At 43.8% G+C, this 19,109-nt stretch overlaps 1 protein-coding gene across 6 annotated transcripts in view; it reads right to left on the bottom strand.

Moving 5' to 3' along the window:
• TSPAN4 (tetraspanin 4) overlaps window positions 1–19,109 on the bottom strand; it is a 517,256-nt gene that overhangs the window by 6,323 nt on the left and 491,824 nt on the right. For all 6 annotated transcript variants that reach the window (XM_035121894.3, XM_088666040.1, XM_035121932.3 and 3 more), the window contains 3 exons: window positions 8,296–8,397; window positions 4,088–4,219; window positions 2,066–2,149 (listed from right to left, as the gene is read on the bottom strand). In XM_035121894.3, the coding sequence (XP_034977785.1) occupies window positions 2,066–2,149; window positions 4,088–4,219; window positions 8,296–8,397 (318 nt within the window). The remainder of the gene's footprint in view (window positions 1–2,065; window positions 2,150–4,087; window positions 4,220–8,295; window positions 8,398–19,109) is intronic.

Genomic DNA, 19,109 nt, shown 5'->3' with positions numbered 1-19,109 from the left:
CTCCAAAAAGACAGAGCTGTTGATTCTTTTAGGAGGGCATTCTTGTCCTAGGGCACGGAGACATATGTCGCTAGACTGCAACTGCCATCATTCCTGACTACTGGCTAGGATGAATGGGAGCTAAAGTCCAACAACATCTGGAGGGTCACAAGTTGCCCCACCACTTGTCCTAGGAATTCCAGTGTTCAACAGGGAAAGAGGTACTGTTCAGTGCACTTGCCTGTAAACAAATTACAGTAATCTAGAATCATGGTGAGATGGGTGAGCTAAAAGGAGACTGTGGTGAACACGTTGGCTAAAGTAGGGAATGCTATACACAATGACACAAATTACAGTGGTGCCTTGCTAGACGAAATTAATTCGTCCCAGGACTCAATTCGTCCTATGAAAATCTCGTCTAGCGAGGCACCGTTTCCCATAGGAATGCATTAAAAGTCAATTAATGCGTTCCTATGGGTTCTGGGGGAACTGGTGGTGGTGGCGGCGGCGCTTGCTCTCTTGGCTCGGGGCAGGCGCTTCCCCGAGCCAAGAGAGCAAGCGCCGCCGCTGCCAACGACAGAGCCGGATTGGACGAAGCTTCAGAAGCTTCATCGGATCCGGCTCTGTCGGGTGGGGTGTGGGAAAGGCGAAGGAACGATCTGCGCCTTTGCCCCACCGCCGCCAAGCCAGTGCCAGAGCCGAAGTGTGGCGCTGCGGCCAGGGGCTTTTTGCAGTCTGCCTCCCCCTTTGCTCGGGGAAGGCAAATGGCAAAAAGCCCCCGCAGCGCCGCACTTCGGCTCCGGGGGGCACTCTGTCGGTCGGGGTGGGGGGAGCGGAGGATCCTCTGCTTCCCCCCCCCCAAACATTGCCTTTCCCCCACCGCCGCCAAGCCAGTGCCAGAGCCGTTATGGGGTGCAGCTTTGGAAACCTCCGAAACTGCGCCGCATGCCGGCTTTTCGCGGCGAGAAGCGGCGGCAGGGGAAGAGCTTCTCCTGCCGCTGCCTCCCGCCTGTCTTCCCCGGCATGGGGTGCAGCTTCGGAAACCTCCGAAACTGCGGCCCATGCCGGCTGTGTGCGGCGAGAAGCGGCGGCGGGGGAAGAGCTTCTCCCGCCGTCGCCTTCCCGATGGTGCGCGGCGGCTCTGGGGGACGGAGCCAAATCGCAGCGGGCGCTGCTTGCCCCCGCCTGTCTTCCCCGTGCCAAGGGGAAGACAGGCAGGGGCAACCGCCGCGTTTCGGCTCCGTCCCCCCTGGCAAAGGAAGATTAACTGTCAGCTTCCCGTAAGACGAAGCGGCGGGCATAGAAAATTTTGTCGTCTTACGAATGCCTCGCGCAACGCAAAACTCTTTCGTCTAGCGAGTTTTTTGTTGTGCGAGGCACCACTGTACACAGCCCCTGCTCACAAATTCTTCCCACTGACATGAATGGGAGCTTCAGAGCTCATGCCGGAAAGGCAGCAAAAACATCATTCATGTTAATAGAAGATAAGCAAACTAACTGCATGTAATTTGCAGGATTAAAGCTGCCCTTAAGAGATGTAAGACATTAGTCCTACTACCAGAAGGGGAACTGTGTCTCCTGGCAGTGTCCCCAACCAACATCACAGTCCCACCAGCCTTGTTAACAAGGAAGTTCTCTTTTTCCATGTTCCTGTGATCTATGGTTAGATGCTGAGTACAGACCCGGGAGGTCCAGTCCCCTTCCACACATTAGCTGTGCATGGATTCCCCAAGGCGATGGAAGGGAAAAATCACTGAAATAGGCCTCCAAATTTAGAGAGACATGTCTCTCTCTCTCTCACACACACGTGTACAATTATGGGTCGGACAGTCAATATTGGACTAATACACTAATACAATTATGGGTTGGACAGTCAATATTGGACTAATACTTCTGTGAGAGAGAGAAAAGCTGAGTGACATTTAAACCCTTCACTGGCCTTGCATGTAGGAACCAACAAAAAGCACCCTGGCAATAAGTTAAATTTTTCTGAAGAAGTGTGCATGCACACGAAAGCTCATACCAAAATAAAAACTTAGTTGGTCTTTAAGGTGCTACTGAAGGAATTTTTTTATTAAATTTTTACCTGAACCAAAGCTGTACACAGTCCAAAAATTCCCACAGCTAACAGGTTTTCCTGGAGCCATATTTTCACTGTTTCATAACAAGGCTTTAAAAGAGAGAGAGAGAGAGAAAAGAAAGACCATGAGAATACTTATTTACCGAGAAACATGAATTTTTGGTGTGTGGGGAGTTAAAAGACACAAGTAGCAATGACAGGACTGACATTTCAAGATTACGCAGTTTGCTCTATTTCAGCATTCACTGGAAGCGCAATACCCCGGGGGTAGGGGGCTCGTTTACAATAAAGTGTGGTGTTAAGGGTTCAAACATTATACAGATGAAGAAGAAATGGATGCATGCTGTGTGCAAGATGCAGTAATAAGGAGCAAGTTCTTTCAAACCCCCGCTTTACCTAATGGTCAAATACCGGTACCAACATTTCTAAAGTCAACTCTAAACCTTTCTACTTCAAGCACAGGCGCAATGGCGGGTTGTGCAAAGGCAACTATAAGACAATTACTGCTCAAACAAAAATATTTCCATTGATGCAGCAGCTTGTATTGGCTTCATAGCAACTGCACAGTAGAAAGATAACATTACATTTGGTGAGCCCCTGACTCTGCTTTTGGTATATCAAACATGAGCGCTAACAGTTGCATAGTAGGATCTGTTGAACCAGCACATAAATAAAAGTTAATACCTGTCCTTTCTGTAACAATGGGTTTGGATCCTTGGAAAAGCCCTATGACATAAACTGGGGAAGACACTAGCTTAAGATCACCCAGCAAGCTTCTTGGCTGAGCATAATTTTTTTGGGCATTGTCCTTCCTAATACAACACTCTTATCTTTACTCGGGACATGTCAACCACCTGTACTTCCAGTTGGGTGCCATAATACACTGGTCCTGCAGAAATATTTCCTAGAACAGGGGTTCCCAACAAAATTTTCTCGAGGACCCCTCATCGAGCCGCTATTGTGACAAGGACCCCCATTAATTCCTAATCCTAAAATTAAAAAGTGAGAGCCAAATTAAAAGTCTTTTTATATTTTATATTTATACGTTTTTACAGTTACAACAGAGTACTCCATCAGTATACAGTTAGTTTTAATTTTCAGTTCCTAATGAGATGAGTTAAATCTGTCCTTTGAGTCCATTATTTCTGAAATCCGACCGCATGTCGAGCCGATTCCTATATTTGTTTTCCATGAAACACATGGAAGAAAATGCTTGCTTTGTTGACAAACACGACGGTTTTGCAAAGAGGCAGCGCGCGCCAGGGAGGAGGGAGGGGAATGGAGAAGACAGGGTACCTGCGCAGTAGCGCACAAATGAAGCCGGCGCGCGCCAAGCATCTTGGGGAGGTGAGCATTAGTAGAATGCGCGCGCTGCCTCTTTGCAAAACAGTAGTGTTTGTAAAGCGCCACCTAACGGCATACAGCAGAACTACTGCCTCTATCTAATTCTAGTTTTGCGCTAGACTCTGCTCATGCAGGAAGCGGCCAAAACAAAAAATCTGTTATCATACGAAATATATTTAATATATTTTTTATTCTAATAGCATCTTGCGGGCCCCTCTGGCATAGCTCGCGGACCCCTGGGGGTCCGCGGACCACCTGTTGGGAACCACTGTCCTAGAAAATACATTTTTTTTGGTGGGGGGGTCCTTTGTAGGCTAGCTCACACCCATAATGGAAATCTGCATGTGTTGACTATATCACCAGAACTCGTCCTGCAATGGCCTCTTAGATCTTACTCTAACAACATGCTCTAGCCTTAAGCTCATGCTCTTTCTCTCTCTGTGTTTTAAGGTGAGCTGCTTATTTTACATCTTGTCAGCAAAGACTTTTCTTTGCTGTTTGTCAAATAATGATACAAATTCATGGTGAACGTGTCATTGCAGCCTTTTTGACACATGCTAGATCATGAAACAACAACATCTGGCAACTATGCAAGCCCAAGCCCTTTTCCCTTTCTCCACGGAAACCTGTACAATTCTAGGTTAGCTTGGTTAAAATAAGAATTAAGTTTGGACAGCTACTCACAGCTTTCCACCAGGTCCCTGGGGAATGAAGACCACAGTTTTCACTGAATTCCAAGCAGCATGAATCTGGCACCCGTGTGGTATTGTACACGTCAAACCAGTCGGTGAAGTTTGACACTCCACAGCATCTGAACTGAAAAAAAGAAAGAGGGGAAAAGCCCATTGGACAAGGAGGACATGGAAGGGCTTAGAAGCCACAAGAACACTGGCAAACCAGATGGGGAACCAATGGACTTCAATGGGTATCCCATCATCATAGAATATTCAGTGCAATTCTCTTGCAGCACTTTAATTTCTTATTAAAATATTGATGTGTTTTAATTTTGTAAAATTTTCTAATTGACCTTAGAATTGTAAGGTCTCCCAAAGCCCCCCTAGCATTTAGACACCTAGTCTATGGTTGTCTATCAAAGCAGTTAAGCTAGTGGCAGCCAGAAGCGTCCCCATGTCTACTGTGACATCAAAGCATGTCACACTCACTCACTGATCTTATCATAGGGGTCAGGTGGGTGAAAGAACTATTTACTTCCAGAAATGTACCTCCTTGTCAGATAGTTGGTGGGTTCAACCACTGCAAAAAAGGGGCAAGAAAAAGAAGCCTGCCTACACCAGGAGTTGTATAAGTAGCACTGCCAGAATCCTAATACTGTAGTTCTGAATTGCTCTTTTCACTGGCCTTGGGGATTCAGGGGAGGAAACATCCTAACCAAAGGGTGGAGAATCCAGTCCACACTACACAGAACCACTAAGTTAAACCTATGTTAGGTATAAATGAAAGCCCAAGAAAGCATTATTGGTTGAGATCTGTGCATTACATAAGAAAAATGAGAAAGAACTAACATTTATGTCAGTATGATAGTGGTGGTAGAGGAAACCCAGCAGAAAAATAATTTCTTTTTTTAATTTCTTCTGCTTGGTATTTAATAATAAAAAACCCATGACTCAGCAAATAGATTGTCATCAAACACTGGATTGCCAGCACACCAAAGCACAATGATATTATTTTTCAAGTATGCTATTTCCACTAGGGGAAAAAAATAAACACAGCAAATGAAATGGTTACAGCAATGAAACCATTTTTGTAAAGATGAGTGGCTTCAGAGTTGCATATACACTGCCTTGAAATTGTCTTTGACAGTTAGTAATAGAGATATTCATGATCTGGGAGCTGAGATTGCAGCCAACAAACTTTTCTCCAAGTAGCAGAGTACTAAACTTTGATTTGTATCTCTCCCATCACACCTTCCCAGCATGTGGATGAGCATTTTAGTGCCTCGTGAAGGCGAGTGATTTACAGTTCTGGCTAAGCAGGCAAAATGTTCGCTGGAGGAGTTCAAGCTTCTCTCACACACTCCAGTCTGCAAACCTGAAATACAGCCTACAGCACTGTGCAGCCTGGGCACATGAATTCATTCACCATTCTGAGATATTCCTGCTGCAGCTTCAAAATAGTCTCCATCTAACTTGCTGCATCCACGAAACCTATAGGCTCACAGGCAGGACGTGGTGAGAGCCCTTAGAGCAGGCATCCCCAAACTTCGGCCCTCCAGATGTTTTGGACTACAATTCCCATCTTCCCCGACCACTGGTCCTGTTAGCTAGGGATCATGGGAGTTGTAGGCCAAAACATCTGGAGGGCCGCAGTTTGGGGATGCCTGCCTTAGAGGCTCATGGAGGAGTAGAGGGAGTGAACCCCACTTCACTCACAACCACAATGAGGTGTGAGTAGGGGGGGGACGACTGTAGCTTATTCTGAAAGCACTGGAGGTCAGTGGCAGGCAAGGGAACACTCACCACTACTTGGAATTCTGAACGAAAAAAAAAGCTTGGTTAGAAACTTGAATTTCCAAGTATCCCAGTAACTGTGATCAAAATTATTTGTAACTATGGTGTTCACACAGGAAAAAAGAAGGGTGGTGGTGGTGCTAAGCAGATTCATGATGTTCTCTCGTCCCTAGGGATTGGGAGATTTGCTGCTGTGCCTTCTTGCCTCTCAAATCCCTCCGGATAAAATCTTCTAAGGTGGATGTTTATTTACTACTTTGTAAAGGATCAAGTCTACTGCACTAACAGAGAGATCCAATATAATTTACAGTATTTCAAAACTGGGCTCTTGTTTTTGTTTATAGAATTAGTTTCTTGAGTAATTGAATGTCTTATTACAGCCACCATATATTTTAAAGGGGTTCCATATTCTGGCCCCCCATGGGCTATGTTGAATAGGTTATTGATTTTTTTTTTGCACTACCTTTCTTGAAATTGGATTAATATATACTCCCTGCAATAACTCCTTTAGTTCCTTGCTCTTCCAGAGTTCCTAAAATTAATAGCATTTCCCATTTGTGCAAAGCATTATGTCACAGCAATATAGGATTGGGAATACACATCCATGAAAATGTATAAGAGGAATCTTGGCAGACAATGTAGCTACTCAAGATAGAAAGAGAACAAGCCACTGGGATTATAACAAACCTCTCCTATTGTGTTGGGTACAAAAGGAATAGTTAAACACAAGGATTCCCAGTGATTAATTGCAGTAAATCTGGAGCAATTACTCACATCAAGGGAAGGCACAGAGCACATCAGACAGCCTAAAAACTGCAGTGCATATTGAAATAATATTTTAGTATTTTATTATGGATTAGCACACTCAGATTTTTTAAAAATTGTCTTATTTTATGTATTGGGTTTTAGAGACAAAGGTAAAGGGACCCCTGACCATTAGGTTCAGTCGTGACTGACCCTGGGGTTGCGGCACTCATCTTGCGTTATTGGCCGAGGGAGCCGGCGTACAGCTTCCGGGTCATGTGGCCAGCATGACAAAGCCGCTTCTGGCAAACCAGAGCAGCACATGGAAACACCGTTTACCTTCCCGCTGTAGCGGTTCCTATTTATCTACTTGCACTTTGACGTGCTTTCGAACTGCTAGGTTGGCAGGAGCTGGGACCAAGCAACGGGAGCTCACCCTGTCGTGGGGATTCGAACCGCCGACCTTCTGATCGGCAAGCCCTAGGCTCTGTGGTTTAATCCACAGCACCACCCATGTCCGTTTTAGAGACATAGAACTGTAGAATTGGAAGGGACCTCAAGTGCCATCTAGTCCAACTTCCTGCAATGCAGGCATCCTAGCTAAATAATCCCTGACAGATGGCCATCCAACAGCCATTGGTATCCACAATGCTGTTACCATCTAATGAAGGTCACAGCAATAGCCCTTTTATTGTCAATGTCAGGCATGTCCCAGTACATTTTTGTGTTTATGGTGTTTTATAGGGTTTGCTGTGTTTTTGATTATTTTTATTACTGTGAACAACCTTGAAAAGATGCTATAGAAACAGTATAAATAAATATTTTTTAACGTAAGAGATGACATACTGGAGGACTGATGCTGGGACCAGAGCCAGGTTTGAGCTAGTAATAAACTAATACCAAACTCTAGGGAGGTTTAGTCTTGGCTCACAATTTGCCTAGAAGTTCTAAGATGGAGTTCATATCTTGAACTCCCCAAGTTCACATCACCAACATTGATGGGACTTATTTCTACATTTAAAAGGCCTGGGAGTAGTGGTGCGTCATCACGGTAGACAATAGATAAAACAAATACATAGATAAGGGAAATGTTCTCCTTCTTTGCTCCCTGACATATGGAAAGGTGCCTCAGGCAAAGAAGAGGAAAATGGAGAAATCAAAAGGTTCTACCATATAAACTGCCAGAGAGACCAGATGAGCACATTCCCCATTGTATCCACTACTGTTACAAAATTATAATGGAAATGTGACATCTCCTGTGCATTAAAATCACTCGTGAGATGGAGTGGCTTGGTTCTACCCCCTTTAATGAATTTTCACTGCCCATGCTACTAAAAAATAGGCACTTTTAGACAATTTGCCCATGTCTGTGTGCATGGCTGTCTGCATGAAGAAGAGCAGATGAAAATAAGTCCAAAGCTGCTAACGAATTCACTGCAGGTAAATTTTGATGCAGATGTGGAAGGACTATTAGGCTACATGTCCTGGTTCATATAAGTACCTGGGTACCAGGGTCATGATGCTTAATAAGTGCCACATATTTATAGGTCTGAAGCAGTCCCAAGAACAGACTCTTTTTAGAAACCAATATGAAATCCCATTATGCTGGAAATTCAAAGCCGAAAGGATGTATTGTGTGCAAATGGATAAAATATAAAAAGAACAACAACGCAAGCTTACATCTGTTTGTATGATGCTCCATGCATTAGTTAGGCCAATATTTCCATCAGTTCCATATAAATGAAGCCCTTTCTTCAGGTCCCGCTGAGCATACTTATCAATCTGGAAATGAAGCACATACAATTGCATGTAAGTATGCTAGACCTTGAAAACTCCAAAATGACACTTTTAAAGCAGACTCCTCTGAAAAGCCATGGTGATGATTGCACTGAAGGTGGGATTTGTGTGCAAAATGTGGCAAAGAAAGCACTAGGTGGGATCCGGGCAAATGTGCATCTGATGTGAAAATGGCCTCAGCACCACCAAGCAACAGGAGCTCACCCCATCGCGGGGATTCGAACTGCCGACCTTCTGATCGGCAAGCCCTAGACTCAGTGGTTTAGACCATGGAGCCACCTGCGTTCCATTGATCTTCATAATAGGTGGCTGTTATATATCTTCACCTGCATATTAATATGGAATAGGAGTGCCCAAACTAAAAAAAGCAGAAAAGTGTCTAAGCAGCAAACTTAATGAAATGCAAAATGCCAAGGTTGCTTTTCTGCAAACCATTTGACACAGTTGCACGGCATGATAATCCCTCTGACTAGGATTCAGATGTTGCCCTACTTAATGTAATCTTCATGCCCTGTTTCAGATCAATAATTTTTAATAACCCCAAGTCAACATTTGTAAAATGCCTGAAGGATCCAGAGGAATATTTTGTTAGCTCAGGTGTGCTTTAACACATTTTCTCATTTTACCATAATAGATTGCTTAACCATGCATTTCTGTTCAACGTTGTACCATGTAAGAAAATCACTAATGTGCAACTTGTATAAATAGAAATCAGTAGCAGCAGGTGACAACATCTGGGAGATCTTCACCTTTTCCCAGGACACAAGTTAACCTGAGTGACAGGAAATAGTTTATGGGTTAATTAATACCCATCAAGGCACAGCAGATTTTTCTGGCTGAGCCCCTTCCTACTGTGAAAAAGCCTAAACAAATATGTGCATATATTGCATGGATTATTCTCACTATATATAATAGTTGCTATCAGACATCACCAGCAAAAGCTCTGAAGACTCCAGCACCATCCAATAAAAAGGCAGACCTCCAAGGACGGGGCCAAATCGTTACGTCATCAACCATCGTCCAACAACCGCCGAAACAGCCATTCCACCCCCAAAGCCCAAGGACGGATCCCAACACCGCCACACCCACCCCACGATCCAGGCCCCACCCCAACGTCCCCACCAAAGCCACAACGGCCATTCCACCACCCAAGCCCAAGGATGGAAACCACCAAGACAGCCATTACCAGACAAAGGCAAACGGCCAAACCTAGAGCCACAGCCACAGGACACCACAGCCACAGGCTGCAACCCAACCCCCCCCACAAACACTCACACAACAAGCAACACAACTAGCACAAACCCTCATCTGCAAAAACCCACAGAGTCAGGCCAGGGCCAAGGAATGAAGATACAGGGCGGAGGCCTCGGCTTGCATTTACATACTAGCCCAAGCCAAGGCCGACAGACTACGCCCTGGCTCCATTTTATAGCCTACAAACTAGGCCTTGGCTCCACTTTATTTATTTTTTTAATATAATTTTTATTAGATTTTAACAAGAAATACAAGAAAAAAGAAAAAGGCACAAAAAAGAAAAATACATAAAAAACGACAAAAAAACAAAAAAAAAGCAAAAAAAAACCAAAAACAGATTCAGACTTCCTCATTTCCCCTTCTTGAGTTCTTATTGTTAAAAATAGTTCTCGCATTTTCCCATTCTAACTTCACATTCTTTTTTCTAAATTTCAACTTTTTCATTGCTATTATACATTCTCCTTATACTTTAACCTCTTTTCTCTTAACATCCTCTCTCCAAAATTATTGTTACCTAATCCCTAGTCTCTTTCCCTTACCCAAAAATATATAAGATTCACATCCTAATTAATTACCCATTTACTTCCACCCACACAACAAAGTTCCCACCCCCCCTTCCCTGGAATCGAAGTCTCCAGATGAATCAGCCAGGTTCTTCATACAATCCTTAATACATTCCGAGATCAGACCATATTATTTCAGACAATACCAAATAATCCAGAACCTCTCAACCCACCCCTAGTCTGTCCCATACCAACTTTTGCCGAACTCTTGCCCCCCTCTTCTGTAATCCCATCACTTTGTATCTTTGCACCTTTTCATCCTCTTTCTGCCCCCCAACTGTTTGTGTTCTCCCCTCTCTCACCGGGGCGCTGATTTTCCCAACCTCTTTTTTGGGGTGCTTCTTTGCTTTTACCCTCTCCTGTTTCACTTCTCTCACCAGTGAAACAGTGTTTTCTCCTACTTTCCCTCCCTGTTCCACCCCTCCCACCAGTAGAACAGTGTTCTTTTCAGGAAATAAATCCATTGGTTCAGCATATTGTCCTTCAGTATTATCTTTCTCCTCTTCTATGTTTTTTACATGCGTCACTCCAGCACAGTCCTGGTCTTCCAATCTTTTTTCTTCTCCCTTCTCCTGATCTTCTATTTCTGTTGGATCCTGTGTTTTACAGTCAAAAACAAATGTCTCGACAGTCTCTTCTCTCAGAAAGTTTACATCAAGCTTGGAGATGCTCACTTGCTTAGTAAGATCCAGAATTGTTGCCAATATTAAGTCCCACTGTGTGACTTCCTGTCCACTCTCTGGAACCTTCTCTCCTAATCCTTTGTCTAAAACCTCCTCCATCTTTGTACAGACAGGCCGTGGAGTTGAAATTTTAGTCCAGTATATATGAAAAGTGAACAGATAGGCAAAAAGCCAAAAATCCAGTCCCACTTGGTCAGAATCTCTCTCTTTACTCCTTCTTTTCCACAGAGACAATACTGAGCAGCCTCAAGGCAAAACAAATCCTCTTTCACTGTTTACAGCTCTCAGTCTCTCACATTCAGCCAAACACATTCCTTTGTATTGTGACGTTGATCAGCAGACTGACTGATCTTTCCTTTGACCCGACTCCAGGCTCGCAGGGGGCTTTTCTCATGCTAAATCTCAGTCTTTTGCAGAGATAAATACACCGCTTACTTTTTCCTTTACTCTGCCTCAGGAAAAAGCTCTTTTTACAACATTTCTGGGTTTTCTAGCTTGCTGCGATCTTTAGTTACTCAATCGGGGGGAGATGACTTCCCTTTTTAATCTCCGCCTCCCACTGCCAAATTCTTGTTTCAAATTGATTGGTTTCAACTTACTTCGTCCAGATCGTAACTTTTTCAGGAAGAATCCACCGCCTGCAGGTTGGAGGCTCGGAGCTTCGCTTCTTGGAGGTAACGATGGTATGCCTAAAATGGCTCCCGCGACTGCCACTCGGCTGGCTCTCAGGGGCTCTTGCGGGCTTCCTGGGCAGCTGAGGAGTCGCTTTCTGGAGCTCCGCCAGGCAAAATTTGCCCCCTGGACGCTCAACCAGGGGTATTTACGGGGATCCGCGTGCCCCCGCGGATTTCCCCCCCCCTCCGCGATGCCAGAAACCTCGCAGCGCGAGGTTTCTGCGCCTCCATTTTCCAGCGCGGCAGACCGGAAGTCCGGCCTTGGCTCCACTTTACAGAATATCCCGAGTGGAGCCCTGGGGGGTGGGGGGTGGAGGAGGGTCCCGAATACGACATAGGTTGAGACAGGGTGGAGGGAGTCACAGGGATGACCCGGGGTGGGGGGAGGGGGGACGAAATACCTCATGGGTTGCAACAGGATGGGAGGAATCACAGGGATGACACACAACGGGAGGGGATATAGTCCAGGTTGTAATGTACACATCCTCCCCCTTTCCTGGGAAACAAGGAACCTGAGTCAGGCACAACAAAGCGTCATGGATCGTCAAAGGGTGTGGGCAGCCACAGGGATAACCCACAGCAACATGTGGCAGGGCCAGCTAGTAAGTAATATAATGAAAGCCTGGAATGGAGAAAAATCCAGAGACTTTTCGTCTATGAGGCAGAGGAGGACATGGAGGCCATGACTCCATGGAACTGTTGCCTCCCTGTGGAGTAGGGATAGACACTATGAGTAGATATAGACACTATGAGCAGATTATTTGTACCTCAGCACCACAGGGCTTTCTTTATTAAATACACACCCATCCCTAATTCTTTAGAAACAATGTCCTTAGCGTCATTATAACTCCTGTCCAGCACTGGGCTACAGTGTCTAGATGAAAGAAGCATGGGTTGATTTCTTTAAAAAATAAATAAATGCTGAGCTCTACAGCAGCATTCCCATGGATTCCCACCTGTGGACATAAATTCTAATTTCAGGCCCCACTGCTCTCTAGTGCATCACATTCCCTTCACCCCCCCACCCACCCTCCCAATTACTGAGAGCCCAAGCAGCAATTATTTCATACTGAAGAAAGCCTCCTAGGCAGTGTCTTGATATTGGTAAGTAAATATTTCTGACCTTTCTGATGATTGCTTCCCTCCTCCCCACTAACAAGGGAGAAGAAGCTGTAAAGAAATGACAAAATATCCAATTGTTTCCCACTGGGTGAAACTTCTAATTTCATGCCTTGATAATCATTCTCTACAGATAGCGCGGAGCTGGAAATTGAATGTAAATAGAGAGCACCTAATCTATAAGGTCATTTGCAGGAGCCCCGCTTTCTCCTGGGGAAAAGATGTGATTGATTGTACTACTAGATGAGGACAGCTTAATACTGGGCTAGGACATTATTCAGTACATGAACTGGCCATGAAAGTGAATATTACACAGAGACTTAATTTTAGGATAAAGGCTGCACCAAGTCCTGGATGTGAAAATATATCAAAGGCACACCTGCCAGGGGAGAGGCTAATTTGGGGTCGGATCTGAGTTGTTTTAGATTAACATTCTATTTCAGAAATTTATCTTATGCTGTATAAATAAAATCATTATATATGGCTGAACCTTTTCATTTAAATTTTCTGTGTTTCAGTTATTTCTCTTCCCTTCCACCATCCCAAAATAAAGCACCTTGCTGTCTGATCTGCTGAAGATTTTTTAAGCTGGCAGCATTTCATATTGACTAGCAAACTGACCTGGCATGCTGCTGAGCAGAAGAAAGCATTTGCAATATCAAGACATTACTTTCCAAGCTTAAAACAGAAATCACGAGCGAAAGAGTAAATCAGCAGTTTAAGATGCTGACATAATAATTAGGTGTGACAAAGTTATAGGTTGCTAAAATACCATATTTTGCAAGATGATACAAAATCTTAAGCGGCAATGGAAAATGACATAACATGCACGTATGGGACAGAAAAACCACATACAGTAGTCAGGTCTTGGCCTATTGTTGATTATGTAGCAGTTCTGCTGCTGAACAGACAGGGCCGTCTCAACCATGTCGGGCGCCCTGGCGCCGTGGTGCGGAGATCGCTCCAGCGCCCCCGCTCCACCCCGTTTCTTGTCGCGGCTGGTGGGCGGGCACAGGGTCAGCACGGCTTCCGCACGGCCCTGGCGCCCCCGCGCCACCCAGCCTACCCCTAGAGCCGGCCCTGTGAACAGAGAGGCTGCTGTTCTAATGGGTTGTTACTATTACGGTGACTGAGCATTTTTGGCCCTACATCACCATAAAGGCTGCAGCCTTTGAATCCTGCAGGTATCTTAGGATCGGCTGTGCAGGGGCTCCTACTACTCACAAAAGATCACATGGGTGGAAATTGTGGGAATCAAGAATGAAGAAAATACATGTCATATATTATATGGACAATAAAGTAAAAAGGTAAAGGGACCCCTGACCATTAGGTCCAGTCGTGACTGACTCTGGGGTTGCGCGCTCATCTCGCATTATTGGCCGAGGGAGCTGGCGTACAGCTTCCGGGTCATGTGGCCAGCATGACAAAGCTGCTTCTGGTGAACCAGAGCAGCACACGGAAACACCATTTACCTTCCCACCGGAGTGGTACCTATTTATCTACTTGCACTTTAACATGCTTTTGAACTGCTAGGTCATTTTAATGCTGACTGATTTTGTTATTGTAATAACCATTCCACCCTTGGCGTGGGCACATCAAATCATGTCAAATATTGCATGGGCGCCAGCTACACCTTCATATAAGTTAAACAGCCAGGTATTAACTTGCTTTGTCAAAGCAAAGAACAGGAACCCCCCACAACCTGGGATGAACTTGTCAATAGAGATAGAATTCCAATTAGCTGTTACAAAGGCTACATGAGGCAGAAGCAGATCAACAGGGAAAGTCATCATTTCCATTGTTAAAACTAATGACCACTGTATGATTTTAAATTGAGCAGAACAGAAACACTGTGTATATAATCCCAGGCAGGAATTGTCAGACAGTAAAGGAAGAGCTTTTGGTTTATGTAGAGATGAAAGAATCGGCCTTATGCCCACAGAGCCATTTGATGAAGCAATCTCAAGAGAATAACCTTTGTGTCAATTACCTGTGTTATCCATTTAGTTAACATAGAAGCAAAGGGGGGAAAGTATTAATACAAAAATTGTACAACTTGGGGATAAAAATTATACTATTTGAGAATCAAAAATACCCTACTGTTGATTCTAAAACAGCAAACTACAGTGATTAAAATAAAAATGGTTTTCTTAATTGTTAATATTCTCTTCTGCTACTTTATGGTTTTGTTGGTTTGTTGTTTTAATAGTGATTATGCACACTGGGAAACTGGAGTGTGTGTTAATTATTAGGAATTAGAGTGTGATCGGTTTATATTATGCTCTAGTGCATGCAGTTTTTATGTTATTTCTTTGTGTTATTGTAAGTCACCTTGAGACTTTTGTGATAAAAGGTGATGAATAAATAAATAATCAGAATGAGATGGTGAAATTTGCAGTTCTGAGTCCTCTATCTGAATTACTATTCTCAGCAAAGATTTCACTACACTACGGTACTAATCTAATCTATACTGCTGACCTTGTTTCACAACCTTCACCAACCCAGTGACCACCAGATGTTTTGGACTACAATTCCCATCAGCCTCAGTCAGCATGCCATACTGGTTAGGGCTGTTGGGAGTTGTAGTCCATAAAGTCTGGAGGGCACCAGGATGGTGAAGGCTATTGTATGGTGACTGTCAGGAATGTTTCTCAGCCCTGGGCACAATGGCACATTATGTGATACAATACCAAGATGGTAGCTCCTTAACTGCCTAACTTAGCTTGGTATATTGCACAAAGCGTGCCTTGGACACATCTTGACAAAGCACTAGAACCAAATAGGAAGCCCAATAGGAACCCAAATAAGCCCAAATAGGAGCCCAATAGGAACCCAATGTTACCATCATGATAACCTGGAATCAACTCAAGTGCTGGATTGTATGAGAAATTAAGTCATACCAAGCTTGTTCAAGCTGACATCTGCATTTGGACTGAAAATGCAATTGGAAAACACTGAGATCATTATGCTCAATACAGTGTTCGAAACTCCCATTGTTCTAGGTGCATTTTGTGACAGGGAGTTTCATTAGCACAAGCAATTTCTGAGCTTTGGGCGCAGTACTGCACCTAAAATTTTAGATTAAAACTGCAGAGAGGAAGGAAAGGAGGGCCTTTTTCTGCCTCCCCACTTCCAGCTACTCTCTGAAGACTGGAGAAGAGACCCTCCTAAGAATATTAGGGGGGTGGGCAGGGGAAGGACTAGACCATGTGAAAAATGAACAAAATATTTTAGCTGCAGTTCATTCATTTTCAGCTTTGTATTCTTGTTATAAAAAACATGCCTAGATATTCCATTGTTGCACCCATAACCTAGGATTAAGGTGCCATTTAGTTCCTAGCTTTCATATCTCAGTTTTCTAACACTGGCTACATAAAAACTACACACATGTCATTTCCTCTCCTTTCCAGACTCACTAGCATGCAATAATTTGTTTTAATGTCAGATCTAGCCTTAGAACATGGGAAGTGTGTGTTGAACATGAGCAGAGTCCCTCGCTCTCCTGACTGTGTACTTGCACCTAGACTCTGAAAACCTGGGAGTGGGGTGCATCGTCTTTGCTGCCTCCTTTGCAGTTTTAGTTGCATAAGTGTATACCCAAACCCAAATGTAGAAAGATCTATCAAACTGGATATAACAGTCTTCTTGCTGGAGTTATTCTATGTTTGTTAGTCAGATGACGTCAAGGAAAGACTATTCAAATTTTCTACTGTGCTGTCTACAAGACTGATCTCAAACTGGAAAATAGTGAGGGAACTGAATATATCCACCACCTGTTGCTGAAACTAAAAGTGTGATTTAAAGTTTCATTTCTGATATGTGTCAGGCTGAGGTATTCAGCCCAACTACTACTTGTAAGTTGGGTGGAGTGATAATGGCCACTTAATATTTTTGTGATCTTTGAAGGCTAGGTGGAATTTCTAAAAAAATAATCCAGAGACAGCTTGCCTGACAGATGAGAGGTGGCAGAGAGTTGTAGTTCAGTTAGTATTTATTTTCCCTGTTAAAAAAAAAAGCTTCGCTGCCACTTCAAGCAGCCACTGAGTTTCAAAAAGAGGCAGCAAGCTGTTAGTGACCCTCAAAAATGGCCCAGTGGAGCAATGCCATGTCAGAAAAGCAAATACCATGGGACCACTCTTAATGGGCCAGTCCAATTAAGAGCTCTTGCCTTCTTTGCCTAAAGCTCATCAAAAGGGAAAGCAGAGTGCAGCCCAGAAAATGCAGACAAGACAACCCCCAAGGCAAATAAATGCCAGTTCTGTTTGCAGTTGTATCAGGAAGTCAATGAAACAAACAGCCCACGAGATCAGTTATCAAAGTCAGCATTTGCCACAGACTTAAGGTTCAGATCTCTCTTTCACAAAAGAATCCTGCTGGGAGACAAGCTGGGGTTCATATTCATAACATGCAAGGATGGCACAGTGTTTACAAACCTCATTCAAAATCAAGGAAAGCAGAAGGGGACAAAGATAAAAATCTGGGGTCATAAACCGCATACAATACCCATCTGCAGAATATTTCACAGGGCACAGACATAGCACAGCATACATCCTGACTGTGACCCTCCCTTTCCCTGCCAAAATATATGGAAGAATAAAAAAAAAAAACGAGCAACCGTCTGTACAGACCTCATGAACAGATTGCTAATTTAATGCACTTCAAGAGAGCTTGACTCTTCTCTTTCTCCAGCAGCTTCATTTATTTACTCATCCATAGGACAATTTTAACTTGGTAGTTCTAATGTCCTGCTATACACCTGAAAATCTGTGGTCCACATTACATATAAAACTTCATTGTGCTTAAAAAGAGCCCAAGAAACAGGCACGTTTAGATTTTGGGAACAGCTCCAAAAAAACACACCTTCTCCTGGTTCTTGTTGCTTGTTTGTTTGTTGGTTTTTGTCCTAGCAAGTATTAACTAATTAAAATAGTTGTATCCTGCCTAGCTGCTTGATCCCAGGGTTCAAAGGCAAGTGAGAATATGCAAAAATTAATACATAATAAACGCAGGATTATTTTTTAAGGCAGTAGCGACTCACGAAGGCATTGGTGTGGGGGCAATGATGGTGCAAAAACTCTCTCTCAGCCTTACTGTAGATGTTCCATTATGATTTGTGTCAACTTCTGCACTTTGCAGAGTCCATGGTGAATGTATAAAAGAATGCCCCCAACACACCCTGATGTGTGCTGCTTTGCAGAACCAGGTGTTTTTATTCTGGGTATGAATGGGTTATCATCTCACCCAGGCAGGTGGGCAATCTGCAACTCCTGCCTCTTCCTGGTGGCAGGGAAGGCCTGATGAAGGCTCTGTGGGAGGGGAAGTGAAAACAGAAAATACCCACTCCATGGACCTTAAATGACACTTTTCCAACTTGGAAAAAAACACTTTAGTAAAGTAGCATTGGTTTCAAATAGACCACAATTGAATCACAGTATTAAAAAAACAGGACTGTCACCTGACAATCAGTTGATCATGGAATGGTCATTTTCCTGGCCCAGGACTCTTCAGAGGCAGAGTCCTGTGGCAACAGCAGATCTGAAAAGGACCCATTCCTTGGCCCAATCAATCCCAAGTGAATCTGCAGACACCACAACCTCTACTGAGCGCCGAGGAGATATTTCTGCCATCAGACTTTGATGGGTGGCCCACAGACTCTTGGAGGGCTTAAGAAACCCCGAGGCAAAATCCCCACAGCTGGGAACTCCATTACCTGGAAGGAACCAACAGCTGCAGAAGAAGGAAGCACTCAAAGGGGAAAGGCTCCAGTTAATGATAACATAGCCCTGCATATATTTAAAGCACATTGTTTTCCCCAAAGAATCCTGGGAACTGTTGTTCACCACTCACAGATTTACAATTCTCATAATCCTTAAACTACAGCTCCAATAAAAGTAATACAATGGTACCTCGGTTTACAAACACAATTGGTTCCTGAAGTCTGTACTTAACCTGAAGCACACTTAACCTGAAGCGAACTTTCCCATTGAAAGTAATGGAAAGTGGATTGATCCGTTCCAGACGGGTCCGTGGAGTACTTAAACTGAAAATACTCAAACCGAGGCATACTTAAACTGAGGAATGACTGTATGCTTCAAATGTATATAGTACATTTGCATCTTATATAGTACATTTGCATCTTAGGTCTCATACACCCCAGGTAGTGTGGTTGGTGACCTTGAGCCAGACATCTTGGAGAGTGAAGTCAAATGGGCCTTAGAAAGCATTGCTAATAACAAGGCCAGTGGAAGTGATGATATTCCAGCTGAACTATTTAAAATTTTAAAAGATGATGCTGTTAAGGTGCTACACCCAATATGCCAGCAAGTTTGGAAAACTCAGCAATGGCCAGAGGATTGGAGAAGATCAGTCTACATCCCAATTCCAAAGAAGGGCAGTGCCAAAGA

This window comes from Zootoca vivipara, chromosome 1 (assembly GCF_965207765.1).
Source record: "Zootoca vivipara chromosome 1, rZooViv2.hap1.1, whole genome shotgun sequence".
Taxonomy (NCBI): Eukaryota; Metazoa; Chordata; class Lepidosauria; order Squamata; family Lacertidae; genus Zootoca; species Zootoca vivipara.
This window is presented reverse-complemented; position numbering and strand designations above follow the sequence as displayed.